This window comes from Crocodylus siamensis, chromosome 1 (assembly GCF_052110815.1).
Source record: "Crocodylus siamensis isolate JL-2025a chromosome 1, ASM5211081v1, whole genome shotgun sequence".
Taxonomy (NCBI): Eukaryota; Metazoa; Chordata; order Crocodylia; family Crocodylidae; genus Crocodylus; species Crocodylus siamensis.
Window position 1 is genome coordinate 119,781,599 of NC_143395.1, and position 23,613 is coordinate 119,805,211.

The 23,613-nt window shown below is 44.5% G+C and overlaps 1 protein-coding gene across 1 annotated transcript in view; it reads right to left on the reverse strand.

Annotated features, from left to right (window-relative positions):
• Positions 1 to 23,613, reverse strand: part of SYNE1 (spectrin repeat containing nuclear envelope protein 1) — a 515,591-nt gene that overhangs the window by 386,703 nt on the left and 105,275 nt on the right. Inside the window, exon 2 of the mRNA XM_090041573.1 lies at positions 19,995 to 20,056. Within this exon, the coding sequence (XP_089897699.1) occupies positions 19,995 to 20,056 (62 nt within the window). The remainder of the gene's footprint in view (positions 1 to 19,994; positions 20,057 to 23,613) is intronic.

A 23,613-nucleotide genomic window follows, 5' to 3' on the forward strand; every position in this document is an offset into this window, starting at 1 on the left:
AGTAATCATTTAGTACTTCTAATACTAGTTGCTTTGTATTATCAATAACATGATGAAAGAACTAAAGAAAATCTACTACCCTGAAATGAAGATTCGTGTAACCTTGGCTCCAGCTCCCCCCCCACAGCTGCAGTGTGCCCCACACTGTGCAGATCTGGGGGCCCTTCTGCTCCCACCCTCCCAGGGTGCAAGCAATGGGAGCCACCTCCACCCCACAAGTGGTGCCTTCATCCTGTGCCCTCCCCCTTGCCCCACATGGGCAGTGCCAGCCTCTGCCCCCTCCCTCACCCTGGAGGGCATTGATCTCCCCCCCCACCCATGCCCATGCCCCTTCCCTCCCCTCTCCCCTTCCACCACACCAGACTTACCACCTGATAGCAGCTATATCAGATTTCAGATCGGTACTGGCTGATATGCCTCCTTAAATATCGGCTATTGGTATCGGCCCCCAAAATCTCTATCAGTGCACCCCTAATACACACATACACACACATATATAAATGCAGATTTTTTTCACAAACATATATATATGTGACTGTCTTTTCCTTCATCAAATTTCCTGGGAAAAAATTCTGCATTTGAATTCTGTTTCCCTGGTTGGTACTTGATTGTAAATTGATACGGCTCTAAATTTAGGTACCCCCACATGACTTTGACATGTACAGGCCCCAAAGTGTGGCAAATGTGGTCTTCTCCTGGTCCTCTTTGGCCAGAGAGATCTGCTAATACCCCTTGCTGAGATCCAGTGTGGATATAAACTGGGCTTGTCCAATTTTCTCTTGCATCTCACATGCAGACACGTGGGATAGGGTTGAACGTGGTCAGCTTGTTGCCTTATCTGAAGTCTATGTACAATTGCATGTTCCCACTGGGTTTTGGGATGACCACTATGGGGTTTCTCCACTGGTTGCGAGACTCCATTATTATCCCCCTTTCCAGCAGGCTGTTAATTTTGGTTTGGATGTGGTCATGTAGTCATTGCAGAATCCACCTCCAGGCCTCTTGGGCCACCCTCCATAAAGGGGTTTCAGTCTGACTGCTGACAAGGCCAGATTGTCCCTACCTGAGAGTGAATGAGTGAGACTGTATGGATGCTGTAAATAGCCCCAGAAGGAGAGGAAGCGTATGTGGGTTGGTTGCTTGGTTGTTTTTGCAGCTTTTCCCTTTTGTTCCTGGTTTGTTAAATGATGGGCTCAAGGGGGCAAGCCCCACAATTAAACTGTATCTGTCACCTCAAAGCAGAGAAGAGCTTTAGGCTGAGGATTCTTTTTTTCCTTTTTTTTGTTTGATGGGCACCCAGTGGACTGGAGACTAAGGGGTGAGGTGGAGGCCACAGGAGAAGGTCTTCCAGCACCCCGTCTAACATACTTCCCAGGAAGAAGGGGGCGGGGAAGAGCTGCAGGCAATAGCCCAAAGACCCACTGTGGTGCTGTAATATTTTGAGTAAGGTGGCTTCAAGTCCAACGCCTTGAGTTCTAACCTGGGTAGGGGGAAATCATGGAGTAGCCCAGAGCCTGAGGCCCTGAATTCAGAGGCAGAGAACAAGGAATCAGAGTGCAAGACAAAAGAGAATGCTGGTGAGGCAACAGCCTAACCAGGAAACCTGACTGCGGTGGGCAGAGGGACCTCCTTTTCCCTGGGTCCTGCCACACCATCCCAGCCAAGAGTTTGCCAAACCTGCTCTTGAAAGTTTCCAGAGATAGAGATCCATAGCTTCTCTAGGTAGCTTCATCCAGTGTTTGACCACTAACATATTGAGAGAGTTCCTCTTAATCTCCAATTTAAATTTCCCTTACTAAAGCTTAAGGCCACTGTTCCTTGCTCAGTCCCCTATGGTCACACAGAAAAGCCCATCTCCATCCTCTCCATAATTGGCCTTCAGGTACTTGAAGACTGTTTTGAAATTCCCCCTCATTTTTCTTTTTCCAGACTAAATAACCCTAGTTCTTTCAGCTTTTTCTCATAAATTATGCTTCCCAGGCCCTTAATCATTTTTGTCACTCTCCCTTGGGCTCTTTCCAATTTTTCCACAACCTCTTTGAAGTGTGGGGCTCAAAACTGGATGCAGTATTCCAGGGATGGCCTCACCAGTGCCAAATAAGATGGAAAGATCACTTCCCTTTATTTATTTTCCCTCCTTATACTACTCTTGCAATCACTGTATTGCTTCATGATTACAAAAGAAAAGATGTTTAGAGTTTTATAGCTGTTAAAACGAGAGTACTATTTTCATATAGCTAACAATTATATAAATTTTTGCTATTTCCTCCCCTCTTTCTCCTTCAGCCTTGTAGTTCTTTAATGCCTTTATTCATGATGTTGGTTTCTACTTATGACAAGTTATTATAATGCTTACTTTTCCATTTTCAGACAAAAATGATAACAGTGAAAGTATAACTAAACAAATACATATTTAGACATTCTAAATTATACGATTTCATCATTAAACTCTTCTTTTTCAAAAGTTTATCACTTGGTAAAATTGTGAATATCAGTTGGTTAAACAATAATAATTTCAAGCATCAAAAGCTGAAGAATATAGCAAAGTTAAAAAAGGTGTGTGGGGAGGGAAATGGCAATTCTTTTAGGTTTCCCTCACATACATTTTACACTGACTTCCATGCACACTTTCATTACACCTAGGCTTGACAGGATTTGATTTTTATCAATAAACACTGATTTCACTTCACACTCACAGACTGACAGAAAAATCTTTCCATCAATAATAATAAAAATTTATAGAAAGGGGATTGTTACAGTGAACCCTGTTACTGAACAGTGGAGAAAGGGACAAAGGGTGGAGGAGTTAAAAAGGAGAACAATGGGCAGCCTAATGACTCATCAGCTAAGAAATTAGCTGCTCATTCACAGGTGCTAGAGGTGGGCTGAAGGGAGATAATAGGCTACTTAAACAAACTCCTACCTAAAGTGGGGCCGGACATGGGAAGTGGGAAGGATATTTGAGGCTCCAGCCCAGTGGTAGCAGGCCCAGCTGGGTCATGTAAGTGCTGAGGACAGAGGATGGCTCCCACCTTTCCCTATTTTGCCACTGTTCCTGGAGTGCTACTGGTCATTGCCAGCCCAGCTCTTTCCTGAGATGAATGAACATAAAAGAGCTGGGCTGGCTATGATTTATTGATTTACTTTTTATATTTTGACATGTGATTTTTATAAAGTTTTTAACAGTATACTGTCATTACTAAACTGTTTGCTTCCTACACCTCTAATTTTGTGCAATCCTGAAAATTCAAGTAAATAAAAACCAAAATAAATGCTTAAAAATAAATATCAATTTTAGGTGTTGAAATTAAAAAAAATAAATCTGTTAAGCCTATTTATACCATAAAGGAGTGTGGTGAAGTTAATTGTGGTTTTGCCTGAATAAGTGTTGATTAAGCACTGAAGGGTCTGGTATGCAGTACTTACATGCCTCATATAAAGATGTTTCTGTATAACGTGTGTTATGTAACTGCAAGATGCCTGAAATACATGTTGGAATTGGACTGATGTACACAGTAATCTCATAAAAGATACCACTTAGAAGTCACTGTGCCCATGATAACTGCAGTTAGCTGCTAGGGTATCTTGTAGCAAAGGAACTTTTGGGCAATGTTGACCTTTTTACTGGCAATCAATGTAAACTCTCAAATTCTCCTTTTTCATAAGGTTTCTATTCAAGTCAGTCTTATTGTAATTCATCTCCTTAGTTCAATAAAATTCACTATAGTCCTACCAGTATGCATATATTTCCTGAGAGGGGAAGTTTATATTTATATATTTAGCTATTGTATAGATAGCTTCATGTATGTTAGCTTAAATTAAATCCCATTTCCTCACAGAAAAAGTTTCCATTCAAGCCAACATGTGGTGAATTTTCTGTGAGAACTGAATAACCACATACTCCTTGGGTACACACATGATGTCAAACTGGTTAGTATCAGTGAGCTAACATGTACACTGCTTCCTTAGTCTTTAGCTGTATTCAAAGGAAAAAGTCCATTCACTTTCATTAAAAATCTGAACAAAGTTAAAAACATTATTTCTTCTAAAGGTGGACCTCACTTTAATACTTCTTCTGTTCAGCTACCAGTACTTCCTGATGAAATGTTAACTTGAACTCCAGAGAAACAGAAGGCGATTTTGACACCCTTGTATTATATCAACAATAACCATTCTATAACTGCAGTACATGTGGCAATTACACTTGTAGTAAAAATAATCTTTAAGAGTGGCTATAACATGAGTAGCAAGGTACACTCAATACAAATACACTTGAGAGCAATGTAGGAGGCATATGAATTAACTCAGAGGCTTCTTAAAGGTTAGCAAAGTGAATTTTTCTAATGCTAAATATTTGTTCAAATAGTGCAATTTAGATCACAAATGACTTAATGCAGACATGCTTTACACAAATCAATTGCCCTTTAACCTGTTTGTTTGTTCTAATATTCAGAAAATAAAAAGCAATGCAATTTCAAGTGTTTGACATGAATCTGTGTGCATAGTATTTACATTCAGAAAACAAATATTCAGAAACGATCTGTTTTCATTATCCCTCTGAACTATTAAACCAAATAACAGAAACTTTCTGAAAAACACAAAGATCACAAGGCTAATAAGTCATTTTCTAATCATCTTGGACATATATACACATACCTTCATCTGCTCCAAAACAGTGGAAATCCAGCACATCAGAGCAGGTTCAATTAATTGAGTCTGCAGAACACACGAGCTGACATGCCCAGTGGTGCATCACGTACATTTGTATAAATGTTGAAATGCACATCAGCATGTGGAAAACAGCAGCAGTGTGCTTTTGAACTAAAATACCTTCAATGTGTTTAGTTCAAAAGTGCATCGCTGCCATTTTTACAGTGCTGAAGCACATTTTGCTGTTTATACAAATGCATGTGATGCAGGACCAGGTGCATTGCGGCATATGCATGTGTACAAATGCCACTTAAGTCTAGCCCCGTGCTGTTTTTGTATCTCATCCACTTTCAAGTATTTATTTAGTTAGATTTTTTTTAAACTGTCTTCTTTGAGCAGTACCCTTTTCTTCATGCTTCTGTATAAGCTGCCTAACTGGCTGTTTATGATACATAAATAAAAAACAAAGAGCATTGCACAATACACCTTGGTTCAAAAGATGCAGGACTTCCCCTCCTAAAATAAGTTATGGCAGAATTTTCAAACAACACTGTGGCAGGGCACTGGTAGTGCCTGCCACTTTAAGGGTTGAGTTAAGCAGCTGGCAGGTGCTTGATTGTGGCAGCCTTTTTAAAACACTGGCTGCCTATATAAACAGAGCAGTTTGCTGCTGGCAGTGTAGATAGAAGTATTGTCTGGCTGAAAGGCTATGTGATACGGCTGGGAGGTAAGGGTAGGAGCTTATGGGGATAGTTTGGAGGTTCCTGGTCCTGGGCATGACCAAAACTTCACCCTGTTGGGGAAGGGTGATGGGGCTCCTGGTGGTGTGGGAGTCCCCAGAAAATGCCAGGCTAGTTACTTCCCTGGTGAGAGGTGAGGAGGGGCACCTTAACCCCAGCCCCCATCTCTGGGTGAGCTTTGGAGGCAGTAGTGGAGCCAGGCATGGCTGTGGCCAGCTGACCCCATGAGGGGAGTGTAAGACCCCAGGGAGTGACAGCAGTGGGGCCAGGCACAGCAAGCAGAGTGCCATCTAAGCCCAGCAAGGATGGGAGATCCAGGAGACCCCAGAGGGGGTAGTATGGAGAGCCTTGGGAGGCCCTGAACAGAGTAGGGCTAAAGTATGAGTAGGGCTGAAGAACAGCCCAAGGCATGTGCTGCGTAAGGCTGAATGGGAGTAAGCTTGAAGGACAGTGCAAGGGCCAGCAGAAGTTGTGCCTGGTGAGAGACTTGGGGCAGAACTAGCCCAGAGTTTAGCATGAGGCCGGACCATGTAGAGTAGGGGAAATCATGGGAACTGAAGGCCCTGCATGGCGGAGCCAGTATAGTATTAGCAGAGCTTGAGTGGCCCAAGAGCGGCCACTCAAGGAGAAGCAGGGCAATTGTGTAGCCTGGTAACAGGCAATATGCCAGAGGCCCTGTGAGAGAGGGGTGGAGTGGAAGAGGCCTCCTGTGAGAGGGGATGTGGTGTGAATGTGGCTGCATGTGGAGCCCAGATTTGGACTCAGTTTGCTCTGGTCTTACTCCAGGAGTAATATTTACCTGGATGCCATCTGCAAGGCATGGGCTATGGGGTAGGGAAGGTTCAGAGCTGCAGATGGTGCCCCCTGGCATCAGGGCATGTAATGGGCAGTCTCCCATATTTACCATCTGTTTGTAGGAACAGCAAAGGCATGGCAGGAAAGACCAGGCAGATTGCCCCGTAGCAAGAGGTAGGCAGGCTGACATGAGACTTGACCTCAGGAGAGTGCCCTCTGTCACAAACACTTTAATGTGTCACAGGGCGCTACTCCTCTAAGAGCAGCGATTGCCTGGGGACAGTGCCCAAAGAGCCAGACAGGAGCCTAGGTGCAGGTGACCATGACAACCTACTAATGAGGAAATTAGCCACACATGCACCTGGTCAGCTAGCCAGAAGAGGCAGGGCCCTGGGCCCATATAAAACCCAGGGCTTGACCCAGGCAGGTTAGTTCCCTGCCAGCAGCTGAAGGGGAAGGAGCCTCCAGGGGGGAATGGCCCAGACATGTGGCAGCCATCAGATATGCTGCCCTTGGGACTAATGGGGCTCCAGGATCTCACAAGGTGCCCTTACCTACAAGGCACTTGGCATCAGAGAAGAAGTTTTACTCTTTTAAAGGGGCAGAGCATACCCTGAACTTTTGTGCTACGTTACAGCCAGGGGCTCATGTATGTTTGCTGTTGTTTGTTTGCTGTTTGATAACACTGGTGGTTTGGGTGAGGCTAAAGGGGAAGGAGGAGGCCTCACTGGGGGCCCACTACAATGTGGTGACCTCAGCGCCAGTGTGGGTGCAGTATTTGGGGTGACCAGGCTCTGGCGCCAGAGGGTGCAGTGACAAGGGGGAGATTAGAGCCCAGCGCCAGAGAGGCACAGAGACAGGGCTGAGGAGAGCCCAGGGAGGACAAGGGGGCCAAATTATAGCAAGGCCTAGGCAAAACAATGTCAGTACCATCTGTGAGGCTTGGGGCATAGTAAAGGGGTAGTACGGAGCCACGTACCTAGCCCAGAAGGCTGAGAGTATCTCGGGAGACATCCACCATGAAGCAGGATACCAAGGGGTCTAAGAACCCCAGGGTTCAATAGGATCCAGAAAGACCATACCCAAACATAAAAGATCAAGGGCAACCTCCCTATATTAATAGTACCAGCAAGACATGGTAGGTGAGATAGAGGGTACCTGTTCGGCAAATTTGGCATGGGTAAGGAGCCCCAGGGACCCCACCCTGTTACATAATGAAATAATGTGTCAGAAGCACCCCTTTCACAAACAGATAAGTGTTCACCTGGATGTTTTTGCACTCCTGTACAATTTGTGCAAATAAGTAGGCGTGTAAAATTTCAGACTATTTTGAATATCTGGCCCTTCTTCATCGACACCAATTCAGCACATAGATTCTAAAGTCCAATTACACTAATTGCTTTCAGTGCCTATTTCTATGTGGAAGGGCTGCCAGATTGGGCCCTCAACTTTAACATGGTAGGAGGCTTGTACACGTGATGGGGATTTAATCCCCAAGCTTTTATTTTATGCCTCCTAAATTAAAATGGTGGATTTTTACTTGAAACCCACCATTTCAATTTTTCAGCACATTATGGTGAGAGGCCCTATCCTTCTTTCCTCCTTTTTTTTTATTTTTATTTTTTTCTCTTGGAACTGGAGCCTGCCTGCAGCTGGGGGAAGAGCTGCCAACGGGCTGAGCAGCCCCTGAGCTGTAAGGGGACCCCAATCCTTCCCTCTGTGGTGGTAGCACCTCCTGGGACCACCCAGGCAGGCTGCTAGCACACAGGGTGTTGCCATAGTTTGGAGACAGCGCCTGGCCCAATCCAACTGTCCCCAAAGCATGCCTGCTGGAAGCCTGCCAGGTGCTGCTCCCTGGGTGAGCTTGGGGAACAGCTGGATCAGGCTAGATGCTGCCCCTGAGCTGGGAAAGCATCCAGATCACTAGCAGCCCAACCGGGCAGCCCCAGGAGGTGCCGCTGCCACAGAGGAAAGGACCAGGGTGCTCTGCAGCTCAGGGGCTGCTCAGCCGACTGGCAGCTCATCCTCTGTTTTCCGATCTTTTTTTGTGGAGCCTGCCTGCTTCTCCCGCAGGCATACCCTGACTCAACTGGTGCAGCTGCTAGCCTGGTAGCTCCCTCCCTTTCTCTGTCCTCTCCAGCTCCCCACAGCTCCCCTGTCCTTCAGGCAAGCCTGCAATTGGTGCCTTACTACCTGCAGCAGTGCTGGAGCTTCTGAGACATACAACCTATTATAAATCACTATTTTGAACTGTTACAATAGCTCACCGTTTTTTGGAGGGGTTTGCTACTCATACCCATTTCAGAACTTAGATATATTCATCCAAAGCAGGAGCAGACAGCATACTCAAAATTAGGGGTGCACTGATAGAGATTTTTGAGGCCGACACCAATAACCAATGGAAAAAAGGCTTTGCCAGGTTAACAATAAAAAGGATTCAGTTATGGTATGAAGGTAGGAAGGTGACGAGCTGCTCATTTAAGGCGCATGGTGGGGAGGGCAATTTACTGGCCAATGCATCAAGCTACAGGCCTAAGACCAGAAGGATTTAACACTAGTTCTTTTAATGACTATTTTGTCAGTTCCATCCACTTCATAGCATTATTCACCAAGAATTCTGTGAAGAGTTGGTGCCAAGCTGTCCAGAGTTGGTTCGTTGCATCCCTAGGACAGGATGTTGCTTTAGAGCTTGCCTGCCATGACTTTGCTGCCACAGATTCCCCATGCCTTGGAATGTGTTTGAGCCAGGAGGAGCCCTTACAGGCCAGATTCAGCCAAGGGCACAGGGAGATTTTGATACCCATGATGTAACATTTTAAATGAATGTTAATTGAATGTAAATGAATGTTGCACACAGCAACTACTCCTCCATTGCACTGTAGCCATCTCTGAGGTGAATAAGTGTGGTAAATACAAGAACACTGGGAGAATGCACAAGGACAGTGTAGGCAGAGTGTACCTGTCTCTCATCCACTTGGCTACATTGTTTTCAGAAGGTCAGATAATGGCCTGTATAACCCTTTGTGGTTATTTTGGTCCCCTCTAACTGCTAAAGCATACATAGTTCAAGTAATCAGTACTCAGGCTTATACTAAGATATGCTAGAGTTCCAGCCTGATATTTTACAGAAACAGAACTTTATAACATATAGGGTATGGACAAACAAACAAGATACTACAAAGTAAGCCAGGATATAATCTTGAGTACCCATCTACTGTGTGGTAACTACCTGTGTGTATGTTGTTTCCCCATAGCAAATAAGAGAGGACTTCTCCCTCAGTAAGCTACCTTTCATTTACCACTGGGTAACAGGATGGGCACAGAAATGAAATGGCTGATATCCTATACGTTTATCTCCCATATCGTGGTAACTTGTTTATGGCCCATACCTTTAGCAGTACTGCAGTAGGCAAAAATGAGTCCTTACTGTTTTTTCTAACCCTGGAACCTTGATACACAGCACACTAGTGATATTTTATAGACCAGAAGTTGGCAACATACAGCCTATGGGCTGGATGTGGCTCTCAGAGCCCCTGGATCTGGCCCATAGAGCCTCAGGGTTTTGGTTATGTCCACATCTACACCCATACCAAGCCTAAGCAGCAGGGAGGTACACAGAAACTGAGAAAACTGAGAAAACACCAGCTGTGCCTTTGCTGCTGCTGCTTCTCCTCCATAGCCATGCCATGGGTGTAGTTTCCAGTTGTGGGGAACTGTGTTGAGGTCAGGCAGATGGAAGCTGCCTCCATGCTCTCCCTCCCTACCCATCACCCCCGCAGCTGCAGCGCGGAGCAACAGCAACAAGGCTGTAGCTTCTGGGTGCCCACTCCTGATGCAGCTCCCCACCAACTGTGCTCACACTCCAGCTGAGGAGAACAGGACTGGGGGAAGCAGCATCAATACAAGTGTAGTTCTCAGCAGAGGCAAAGGCCCCCACCACTAATGCTATGGAACAGAGCTGGGTTGTTCTGGCTTGTGACTTCAAAAGTTGCCAGCCGCTATCACAGACAGTTGTACAATTAAGTGTTTCCTCTATCTGGGCCAATCCTCAAAGACAATAAGAGCCTGCTTTACTGAACCATTTCTTTGTATAGCTTAAGTAGAAATATATATCAACTTTGGGTTGTGGAATAATCATACTCATATGATTATACGGAGATTCATATATTGAGATACACTCCTTGCTTTTGTGTGATACTTGAGCACTAAGGAGCTAGACCTGCAGCTTCCTTCAGAGGATGGGAAACCTTAGTGGATCAGTATAAACACTAGTTGAGTTCCACAACCCACTTGGTAATGTGAGCTAGTGGCTATTTCATGTTGTGTGAACTCAGCTATGTTGCCAGCACAATTCACAGATTCAGCTGACACTTATTACTTCAGTGACAAAATGCAGATCCTGACACATGCTTGTATCCAATACACCAGACTGCAGGCTTTCTTTTGTCATCATTACAACCTAGTCCTTACATTCTGGATGCATTTCTTCCTGTACCTTTATATTCTGTCACTTCACCCAGAGCTTCTCTTTATAAAGGCACATTCTCATAACCCATCTCTAATACTGCCCAAACTGGCTCTTGAATACTGCATGAGGAGGAAACTTGAGCACAGTAAACCTATGACTGTGGGGCCATTAAATCAACCATCTCAGGCTCAGCAAATTCTTCCTACACAGTCTATTCCTGAGCTCCAATACCTTCTCCCTATCCAACTTCTCACAGCTCAGAAACCACCCCCTCATTTTAAAGGGGACATTCTCCCTCCCCTTTTCCAGTATCTTCAAAGGAGGCTCAGAAAATCTTTCCTGTAGTTCTTAAGACTTCCCTGGTTCACTACATTCACAAGTCCCAAAAGAAAAACCCCTACAGATGCTCAAAATCCTTCCCCATCCTATCTGAAATCACAGGAACTCTCTCAACCCTCTTACTCAGAAAATCCTACTTAATTGCCTACCTTAGGACTCCTTTATACATAACTGGAATAATGGAACAGAGGTAGCAACATGAAATTCTTAAGATCAGAAATCAGCAGCTCTACCAGACTGACTGAGTTGGAAATGACCCATTTTGGGTCAGAGGCTGCTGGATGCTAGGACCTGACTACCAGTGCTGTTCCTCACTATAGCAACCAGGAGTGCTACCATCATTGCCGCATCATTCCACTACAGCACAGGAGATGCCCCAACCACTGAATGCTGTTAAAATCCCACATGCGCAGGTCAGAACCAATGGTTCTGTAGGCTGGATCTGGTGGGCTAGTAGGTTGCCAGTGCTCTATGGCTCAGCATATGCAACCTATCACTTATGAAGACTGTTGATGGAGCTGGAATGCTTTGAGGCCCACTAGGCGGCTTAATTTAGTGTAGCCACTGGAGTCTTTGGGGGCAGAGGAAGCCTCAGCCCCACAACCAGCTGCAAGGGGCTGCAATATGGCAGCTGCTCTATATACTAGTAGCCTGGCTGAGATCTGGGATATTATTAGTGTATTTTAGTCCCTGTGACCCTCTAAGGACTAGTGTCCCTGCTGCATTTATAATGTGTTATATACTAAAGGCTGTGATCTCTCTTCAAACAAAACTCTCAAGGATTGGGTGTTCTGCGTTAGTAAAAATGAAGGACATAATTCCCTAGCTTTCCTGAAAAGCTCAGAGAGAAGTAGAAGTTAAAAGACAAATAATAAGGGGACAAAGTAGGCTAAGTTCAAAGCAGAGAGACAATGAACCAAAAACAGCTACTTTGCCTGCCTCCAAGCCTATGGACCCATCTCTGAACCTATGCTGCATGTTAGAAACTCAGCAGTTTTTCAGAGGTGGAATTAGTCATGAGTCCAAGGAGCTGAGCTCTCCTTGGGGTGCCATGGATTTCCACATGTTCTTGGGATTCCATGCAGCTTGGGTAGCCTCTCTAGCTCCTTTCACAAAGTTCACAACATTTCAGCAGATATCCCAGCTTCAGAGTCACAGGTATTTAAATACATTTTTTGTCCTCCCACATCCTTTTCCACTGAAAGATGAGAGAGAGCCCTGATTAAAGGCTGCAGGTTTTTCATAATTTCTCAAGACTCTCATACACAAGTTATGCATCTGTATTTAGCTTAATTCTGAACTAGTTAGAACTAATTGTACCCATGAGCCTTCAAAGCTCACATCTGTGAACTGACACACACGTCTTTCTTAATATATCTTTCCAATGTAGAGACTATACTCTTCTCCCACTCTTCATAGAGCAAAACCACAATAGGCTAAATAGTAGGGTCCTTACACTGTTTGCATTCAGTTTGTTTTCAAAAAATGGAAGAAAAAGCATTTAAGAGACTCATGATTTGATCAGTATTCATTACAAAATATATATTTTTATGTTGTCTGAACAGAATTTGTTACTGGGCATGTTTCCTATGATGTCTCATAGACAGGAGATGAACATGTCATATGCCATGCACTTATAGATTGCTGCTTGAGTGGGTGTCTTAAGAAAAGATGGGCAGAAGGTTGAAGAACAAAATAAAGTATTTTTGGGAGTCCTCCTACTTTGCCCAGATTCACATAAGAGACCTCATTTCCACTGACAGACCAATTTTTCCCAGCCTAACAGTAAACTCATTTTTAAACATTTTCCTTTATTAATTTAGGAAGAAAGCAGCAAATACAAAAAATTAGATAAAAATAAACTATCTTCAGCATGAATCGAAAAGCTTTTGAAGACCTCCACAGCATTATAGGTTTAATGCTCGTTGAAAACAAGATATAATAGCCCTTAAAATTTAGGGCATGGAAAACCCTAAGAATGAACATTAAGATCTAAGTTCTGCTATAGATATATGCACACAGGGCACCCAGTAAAGTCAATCAACCCTTTAAGATGCCTCTTGTTTGTTTAAACTGTACCCAGCATAATAGACTCTGGTCCCTAACTGGGTCCTCTACGCATTACTATAAATCCCAAAGCAACAACAAAACTAGCAGTAACAATATGCGTTATAGGCAGAGTTCCAAAAGCTACTCTAATTAAAGCACTGCAGCGTCTTGTGTATCAGCGTCCCCACATAAAGATGGCAGCAAAGGCACTTGAACTAAAGCTCATTCAACGACCTTTAATTCAAGTGCCCCACCACCATTTTGAAGCACAGGGATACTGATACATGAGAGGCAGGAGGCTCTGGAATGTAGTAATATCACACTCCAGCAGACTTGATTACTTCAGTCCACTCATATGCGCTGTAATTACAGCATGATGCAGCAGCCTTCTCACTCATGTACAGGCACCCAGAGTTCTTAACTCTTTCGTGTTTGTTCATCAGCTTTTAACTGAAAGTGGAAAACACCAGACACAGGGGCTAGGGAACGACATTACTAGGTATGTACTCAAATTGCAGAGCCCAGAGCCAAATTTCATGAGCTTGCATGGCCCAGGGCTCCAATTTTGCAGATAGATTGTGGCCATTCCCAGCACAACTCTGATTGGCTGGGGTGGCCGGCAGACATATGTAGTGCCAGTGCCCCAGCCTGCCCCACCCCCCGCACAGGGGGAAAAATAAGTCTCACCCCCCCACGAGTGCTAGGATTGACTACTGCTGTTCTACCACCCCCAGCCAGGCCACACTGCACCTGGCTCTGCTTCTCTCAGTCCAGCCCTGCTCCCCCTACCACTCCCCAGCCTTACACAAGCATAGGGATGGGCCACTACCCCCCTGCTGCCAGGCTATACTCTCCCCCTCCCCAGCTTTGTTCCCCTTGCCATGGCATGGCCATGCTGCCCCCCTCCTCCAATCCTGGCTCTGCTCTCTCCCGACTCAGCCCTGCTCTACCTCACCATGGCCCTACTACATTACCCCACTGCCTCTTCCTGGTTCTGTTCTCCGTGAACCACATTCTCTGTAACACCACTTATTGCAGGATGGGCCCTGCCAGGGTGGTAGTTGTTGTTGAGGGGAAAAGTAGGGCTGGGCCTTTCCCTGTCTGCCTGGGCTGTAGGGCTGAGAGGCTGCATAGGGGCAGCCCTCTCCCCCAGTCAGCAGCCAGGGGTGGGTGCAGCAGCCATCTTAGCTGTTGCCCAGGGATGGAAAAAAAAAAAAAAACACTTTTATTTTTACATAGAGCCCCACTTTTTGTTAAGTTTTTTATCGTGGGCAATGCTGAATTTTGCAGTTTCCACAAAACAGTGATGTAGGTAGGTCCTTGCTTTTCTGGATAAGTATCTGAACCACTCAGCTGTTGGGGGTAATGAGGAATTAGGTGACATTATCAGCCTAGTTCTGTACCACAAGAGGCAGTTTGTTGTAGGTCTTAGCAGAGGGCACTTGTACATGTGATGGGGGTTTCGTTCTCAGGGTTTTATTCTATACCCCCTAAATTGAAACAGTGGGTTTTTAATTGAAACCCACTGTTACCATTTCAATTTAAGGACTTTCCTCACTGTTGTGGTGAAGGGCCTGACCCTTAATTTTTCCTCCAGCAGAGCCTACCTGTGGCTGGACAGCAAGCCACCAGCAGGTCAAGCTGTGCCTGAGCTGCAGGGGGTCCCAGTCCTTCCTCCCTGGGGCTGCCCAGGTGGGCTGCTAGTGGGCTGGGTGCTGCCCCAGCTCAGAGGTAGCATCCGGCCAGATCCAACTCTTCCCCAAGCCCACCAGGGCTTCTAGCGCTGCGTGCAGTGTCCCCACTGCCTTCTCACCACCTGGGACCACCTGGGAATAGGCTGGCTTGCCCCTGGGACAGTGTGGGGAGGTGGAAGGAGGGTGGCTGGGTGTGCTGGTGGCCAGAAAAAGTGACACAGATGATGCATGGGACACTGGAAGTCCAGGCGGGCTCAGGGAAGCTCAGGCTTAGCGGGCTTCCAGTGCCCCATGCACTATCCCTGCCACCTTCTCCAACTGCCAGTACCTTCCTGCCACCTTCCCACACTGCCCCAGGGGCAAGCCAGCCCATTCTTGGGTGGTTCCATGAAGCATGAAGGTGGCATGGACAATGCACAGGGTGCTGGAAGCCCCAGTGGGCTCAGGGAAGAGTTGGATCTGGTCGGGCGCTGCCTCCAAGTAGGGATAGTACCTGAGCCATTAGCAGCCTACCCTGGCAGCCCCAGTGGGTGCTGCTAGCACAGAGGCAAGGACCAGGACCCCCTGCAGTTCAGGGGCTCCTAGGCCTGCCAGAATCTCACCCCCTGGCTATGGGAGAGCCAGGCAGACTCCTTGGGAAAAAAAAAAAGGATTAGGACCCTTGCTACTTCTGCCATCAGCAAACACATGTGGCTGGCAGGTGCCTGTTGAAGGGAGAAGCGGCAAGGAGCCCAATCTTTTTTTTTGGCAGAGCCTGCCCACCTCTACCACAGCTGAGGAGTGAGCTGTTAGATTAAGGGCTGCAATGTTAGAAGTAACAACATTAAAAACTAAGCTACATGGGGATGTGGCAAGCTTATTTGAAACCTCCAAACCTCGTGTACATGTAATGTGTGGTGCTATTAAGCCACATAAAGGAAATTTTTGTCATGTGTACACATGATGGTCGTCACATGTACAAGAGCCCAGAGGTGACAAAATGAACTTATATAAAGACTGAGCTATTCTTTTATCCTAACACAAGAGGGGTTTCTCCTGACATAAACAGAGGATATTTTACTTTAGGATAGGAAATCCAGCATTTTTATTTTAGGCCCAAACATAGATTATAGGGTCCGTTATTTGCTGAATGTAAAAAATGTAAACATTTCTCAGAAAAGCTCACTGTCATATAGCCATTGCCCCACACTTTACAGAAGGGGAATTCTAATTTTAATACAACTCTCTACTATAAATATTTCTGTTCTAGAGTTGATCTGTGACTTTTTTTTACAAAAATGTTTATAATCAAATTATTATATATACTTGTATGTCTGCAATAATATGTGATTTCCCTATGAAAGGAAATTAAACTATTTTGCTCTTCGGCTTTGTATTTTTTCACAACAAATAACATATTAAAATCATTCTGACTTAACAAGGGTATTCAATATTTATTTTAAGGAGAAGTAGTTGTGATAGGTCCATTATGAGAAAAGTTCCCTGTCTAGAGATCTCAAAATAATTTGTACTCTTGCTGAAACCTAATTAGCCTGTACTGTGATTTACACTGTTAATGATATAAATAGACAAGATAAATATTGATCAGGCTTTGAATCAACACTTCTAAAAACTATACTATGTCACAACAAGCAGCCCAGGTTTCTTAGAAAAGGAAGAGTCATAGGGAATGAAGCTGACCTATTGAACAAATCTGTATCGTTATAAAACATTTCTTAGTCTATAAATATAACGCATCTTACAATATCTGCAATCCAAAATCATCATATCTGGCATCTAAAACAATGCCCTTTAAATGTTTAGCCCTTAAGTTTCAGAAAACAGCTACTAAAATAGAGGGCAACTCATAAGAAACAATAAGAGCCTAAAAAAGTAAAGTATGAAACACACAGAAGGTGAAATACTGGTCCCACTGAAGTCAATAGCAAAACTCCTCTCTGCAGGAAAGACCTCTCGGAGATTCACCATGCTATTTTCTTTCACAAGACTGGAACATCACTTCTTTCAAGTAACTTATTTTTCACTGAAGCATTTAGCTAATAATCCACATTTTAAATATACTACACATTTTAAAACTGTTAAAAGGTTGTGAAGTGAAACTGTTAAAAATTAGAAAATACCAGTTTATAGTTTAAAATGTATAATCACCCTTGCATCCTCAGTTCTTACGCTTTCCATATTCATGAGCTAAAGCAAAATTACATAAGTGATATTTAATTAAAGACTTTCATAATGCACAGAAATAAGAGAGCAGAACTAAGATGGCATATACCACATGCTGGGTTTGGGATTGAGGGAAGTATGGCATGGTTGTTTCCCATTTCCTCCTACAGCTGCTCTGACTGTGTAAGTACTGATTGCATCTACACATTCAATTAATGTGTACCAATAAACTCCATAGTAGTTTGAGCCAGAGTAAACTGCTACAGCATGCAGCATCTGCATGTGCGCCCAGGATAGCAGCAATTAATTTGAACCAGGATGGAGCAGGCTTAGGCTGGCAGGGAGCCCAGAGGGTGAACCATGCATTCTGGGTGGCAGTGTCAGGAGGGAGAGGGACTGAGTGGGGCATAAGGGTGCTGAACCTGCACAGCCATATGGCTAAGTGACAGGTAGGAATTTGGTCCACAGATGGCTGGGCTGACTGAGCACAATTTAAGCCCAAGGACAGTGTTTACAGTGCATTTCATTGAAGTTAATTACTTCACCATAAGATTCATAGGTGTTAGAGGCTGGAAGGGACCTCACAAGATCATTGGGTCTAGTCCCCCTGTACTTGGGCATGCAAGGTGAGAGTCAAGTAATTTTTTAAAGATCTCCAGGGCAGTTGATTGCACCACCTCCAGGGGGAGTCTGTTCCAGACCCTAGGCCCTTGACTTGTAAAGAAGTTTCTCCTTATGTCCAATCTGAAGCAATTTTCAAGCAGTTTGTGTCCATTGGTTCTTGTCTTCCCCTGGAGTGCCTTGGTGAACAGATGCTCCCCCAGGCCCTGATGTACGCCCTTTACGTAGTTACAGGCTGCCAACAAATCTCCTCTACGTCTTCTTTTCTCCAGGCTAGTAGTACTCCAGTAAAGATAGTACTGTCTCTGACAGTACTCAGAGACAGTACTATATTATGGTGGAGTTAATTAGTTTACTGGTCTCTAATAGTGGCGCAAATGTAGATAGTGATGCTTTACTGCACTGCTAATTATTCTACTCAGCAGTAAAGCGCACATCTAGATGCACCCACTGTGATCCTACATCTACCACAAGCAACTCTTTCTGAATACTCTTGCTTCTTCATTTGGCAACTACATTGGTGTATAAAATGGATATAAATGTCAACTGTGTAAATGTGCGCAGGTCATGGAAAAAACATACAGTTATTTTTATAAATGTATTTCTCAACCAAACCAGAATAGAATTTCAGGGGACAAAGCACTTCTGGGAGAGAAAAAGAAAGCATTATAAGAACCTTTGTAATGAAAAGTGTTAGGAAACCTAAATATAGGAGTTTGCACCTTTTCCCCTATGTAACTATGTACCAGGTATGCATTTTATGCTATTAAGGGCCCCTCTACATGCACGGGTAAAAGTGCGATGGGATCTGATGCACAATCCACACAATTGCACCACATGCGTGGCAGGAGTCATGACTGTGAGATCACACATTAGATCCCATCATGCCTTCTTGCTGGTGCAGGGGGAGCCTAGTCTCAGAGCAGGGGGTTGTTACAGCTGTGATCCAGCTCTGGGGGTGCATGAAACCCCCAGAGCTGGGAAAATGTGGCAGCCATGATCTCCTAACTCCAGGGGTTTCACGTGCCCCTGAAGCTGGGGCATCGCAGATGCCATGTTCCTCCAGCCCCAGGATCAGGCATCCCCCTGAAGTGGCAATAAGGGACAATGACATCTAAATTGCTGGGTCTTGGAATGGTACACCTCTGCAGCTGGGAGAGCTTTCAACTGACAAGGCTCCCAGCCACAGGGATGACCCTGCTACATGTGCAGGTTAAAGCTCGATAGCAACCAGCTATAAAGTTAGTACATGTTTTGGAGGTCTAACTTAATAGCTCATTGGAGCTTTTAATGACATGATAGCTACTTTGCACATGTAGCTGGTCTCTGAATAACAGATCTGTCAATGGCCAAATGTTAATACCTAAAGTCTCAATAATTTGGCCCAATCTGGATTTTGTCTGACATGTTTTCCTAAAGCAGGGCCTAAACTGATATTTCCCTGCAATTTATGACGGTTGGGGATGTCTTAAAAATTGGCATGCTCTCACAGATGAATTCTACAAAGGCAAGGCAGTTGATTTTATATGACGGTATTTATTATTTTACCTCTTTAATGTAAGAAGCTTTTTGATCTATTACTATGCTTCAATAGGCCATAGCAGACTGATGAATTTGTTCATACAGTGTTGCTGTGCATAAAATATGGACATTGGAGAGTGTATTAATCGGTGCATTCAACAAAGGGTAAAATATTTCTTTATATTTTTATGGCAGCTAGTCATCATTACTTCAGAAATACACATTCCAAAGATCACTGCCTGTGTTTAAATACTGTGATTTACCAGTCTAATAATCACAGGCAGAGGTGTGGAGTGAAAACTTGGATACTGACCACATAAAACTTCACTGTTAATGTTACGAAGTAAATATGCTAACATATGAAATGCAGCATTTATAATATTTCATGAAAATCACTGCCATTCATTTCATAATAAAAGTATATATAGATTTTGGTTTATAATAATACAAAGTAAAAACAGTTCTGTAACAAAACTTTCCCAGCAGCTTCACAGAGCATTTGAGGAGTGTTATGCAAGGTATACTCTTGCTGATACAGGAAGCCTCTATTAGGCGAGCACACTATTAACCAGCTGGCTCAAATTTTATTCCATTATATTTTTACTAGTAGTGCTAATACCTGAGGCCTGGAACAAAGCTTTATTGGTTCAAGGCTGTGACACACCACTTCCTATTGACTACGGCAGCAGATACTCTGCTGCCTGTTTTTTTCTCAGGCAGAGGATTTTGGCTAGTAGACTTGAGAAGTTTTAAACCCACTCACTATGCCACAGCTGCCAAACCACTATCATAATGAAACAGATTAGATCATATTAGCAGATTAGAGCACATCCATTAGATCATATCCATTCTGCTAATCAGAACTGTGAATGTTGCCTTATACTCTTCAGGTCCAAAATATCTGTCAGGGAGCAAGATTTGACTTAAAAATAAATTTTTAAAGATATTTATTACCTTGGCCAAATGAGTGTTGATCCATTTAGTGAAAGTCCTCTTTTGTACTGCTTCTTGCTCATCTGGAAAAGAAGCAGAACCAGAGTGATTAGACATTGCCATCTACCACCAGGGAGGTATACTCAGCTCTAGAAATACCACTATTTTTCTTCAGTAAAGCAATTCATTTTGCTTACAATTCCCTTGTAAAAACTTGACACTTTACTATTATTTATTAGATTTATATGCTGTCCTATCCAAAAAAGGCTCAGGGAAGCTTACAATGAAATCCACAAGGTATGAAACAAAAGCAGACTCCCCAGACAGTGCATTTATCAAGCAGTTTTTCATTAGCGTATCAGTAGGCACCTGCTGAAAATACGGAATCAACTAGAAGCATCTAACACAGTCCTATGGTCTGCCATAACAGTGGTTCAACAATGTTTAATGTTTCTTTGTGTTTTGAGAGAGGGTATAAGTATTCCAACTACAGTTTTCAATCCAAGTGCCTAACTTTAGCTCCTAAAATGTGGCCCTATTTCCGAAGGTACTGAGTCCCCACACCTTCACTTGCATTCAAACAGAGTTCTAGATGCTCCACCAAACTGAAAAATCAGGGCAGGTTAGTTATTTAGGTAACTATCTGTAGATTTTGTAACTTACAGCTTGATGATTTTTTATTTTCAGATAAAATGAATCACTTGGGATGGGACACTGCCTGTATCTGTCCAGCTGAAAGGCTCTCTGGGCAGCAACTAGCAGTTATATGGCACATAGCTAGGTTTGCCAATTCCTATGCCACTTCTTATACCACTCCCTCTCATACCTCTGTCACAAAGGACATACTGGAGTTACAATGACCTCTGCTAATTTTCAACTGGTCCCCTGGGGGCTGCAGCCAGTAACATAGGCAAGAGTAACTTCTGAACTAAAAGTTGTAATGTATGTTTCACTAGAGCTGGAATTGCAAAGATCCATGATTTGGTCCCCAAAAACTTGCCCCTTCTATTACAGTGATGTTAGAATTGCACAGCTGGAATCTTATCCTTGATAAGGGAAGCCGCTGCCCGAGACTCTCTCTCTCCTCCTCACACTTTCACATGCTGATTACAGAAACTAGTTCAAACTGGAACTTAACTGCATAGCCTAAAGGAATGAACTCTTAATAAACTCTTGTAGTACTGAGCATGCTTAATTAGCTGTTACATATTTACCTCTCCGCCCCCCCACTCAAATAACTAATTATACTATACATGCAATGTATGTAATGATGTAATTACATGTATGTTCATATAATGTGGGAGTAAGTTGCAAGAACTTCTGTATCTACGCACGCGTCAACAAGATTTGAGAAGCGTAAAAGCCGCTTGCAAACACAATCAGAGGTCCGAAGCTGATTTGAGCACTTGTCTCCGCTCTGACGTTGCTTGCAAGCAAATAAACCCTTAAGTGCCAACTGATGTCTGTGTGTCTGTGATCTCTGCGTGCCTCCAGGGAACGAACCGCAGTTTGTACAACAATTTGGCGAGCCAGCCAGGAGCCTCCTGGACCACCCCGGGACCCAGTGACAAGATCGTCCCTGCCGCCATGGGGAGTGTGCACCGAGCTGCCTTTTTGGGCTCGCCCGGGAGTTTGAGACGTGAGTCAGGGTACCCAGGAGGTTAAAGGCTACCTGTGTAAAATTCTCAGTTTCTGAGGACGCCAGACACACATTCCGGCATTCCGATCGAGATCTCTAGGATCTGAGTGAGTATACGAATTCCCTTGCCCAATTTGGTTTTTGGATCTGGGAACAAAGAGATTTGTTCGATTTAGTTTTGTTCCGGGGATTCTTTTGGCCCAGTATTTGGTGTGCGTTGGATGCACTTTTGCGGACAGTCTTTGGCTCAGATCTTTGGTGCATGCTTTCTGGTATTTGGTGTGTGTTGGACGCACTTTTGTGGGCATTAAAATGGGTGCGGGTAACTCCCGTGTAGAAAACTCAAGTACTCCTCTGGGTTGTGTTTTACGGAACTTTAGCAAATTTACAAAGCAGGCGGATTATGGGGTAAAGATGAAAAAAAGATGATTTAATTAAGTTTTGTCAACTTGAGTGGCCGACATTTGGGGTCCACTGGACCCCGAAAGGATCCTTTGTAGTGAAAGAAGTGACAGCTGTCCATGAGGTAGTTATACAGGATGGACACTGGGATCAGTTCCCTTACAGAGACTGTTGGTTAGAAGTGGTCCAAGATCAGCCACCTTGGATTAAGAAATGCTTAGTAAAATCTCACATGATGGTTGTTAAAGGAATGACCCGAGGGGGACCGCCTGTACTCCCCAAGTCTAATGAGGGAGGGGGGCGGATCCTGAATTAGCCGGGTATCGGGCTCGTTCTCTGGTCAGCCCAACAGGTAGCGAGGATGAATCAGACACCTCCCCAGGACCCAGTCCTTCTGCACCACCACTCCCTCCCTCAGGGAAACCACCAGCGTATCAAAATATACCTAATGATTCAGAGTGAGTGCCTCAGCTAAGTGCCCCATCTGAATCGGGGAATAAGGGCTATAATTTGTGCAATATTGTAGAATCACGGACGGTGCTGAACTGCCCGATGCGAGAGGTTATCGGAGAAAGGGGTTATGCAACTTTTGTCCACACCCCATTTGGTACCTCAGACCTATTCAATTGGAAGAATCAGAGCCCCTCTTTTCGTGAAGACCCTGAAAAGATGAGGGACTTGTTTCGATCCATTGGGCAAACCCATCGACCCACTTGGGCTGATGTCCAAATGATGCTCCAGACCCTCGTGACCCCTGAGGAGAGGAGATTAGTACTGGGGACGGCAGAGCGCATTGCAGCAGCCAGGTTAGAAGCGGAGGGAGCTGCCGGTCGTGCCTTGCGTGATACCTGCCCTGTTGAGGAACCGGGATGGAATAATCATACCGCAGCAGGAAGAGAGCTGAGTGCACGGTATCTGGGGATTATAGTGGAAGCAATGGGGAAGGCAGTGCCTCGGGTTACTAATCTGTCTAAATTGTATGAAGTGAGACAGGGAAAAGAAGAGAATCCCTCAGCCTTCCTCGGGAGGCTGTACGAGGCGTTCCACAAGTTTTCGGACCTAGATCCAGAAGCCCCAGATAATCAACGCATAGTAAATCTTATGTTTATTGGTCAATCTGCTGCTGATATTCGTAGGAAGCTACAGAAAACTGAGGGAGATCCCAGGAAACCGATTTCAGAGTTGGTGGAAATCGCATATAAGGTATACGGAAATCATGAACAAGCGCAGGAGCGCAAGGAGAATAAAAAGGCTCAGCGACAGATGGCAGCGCTGGCGGCTGCTATAACTGAAGGTAACCCTGGAAAGACTGGGATACAGAAAGGGAAAGGAGGAAGAGTGGGAGCGGACGTATGTGCTTACTGTAGGGAGAAAGGACACTGGAAGAGGGAATGCCCAAAGTTGAAGGAGAAGAGAGAGGGTGAACCAAGGGGTCACCTCATGCGGGCAGAGGAAAAGGGTGAGAACACAGAATGAAGGGGACAGGGATCTAAGACCACTACCCTTCGGGTTGGAGCCTGAGAAGATCCCATGGTAACTATTAGGGTTGGTGGCAAAGACTTTGAAGCCTTGGTTGATACTGGGGCTACATTTTCAATG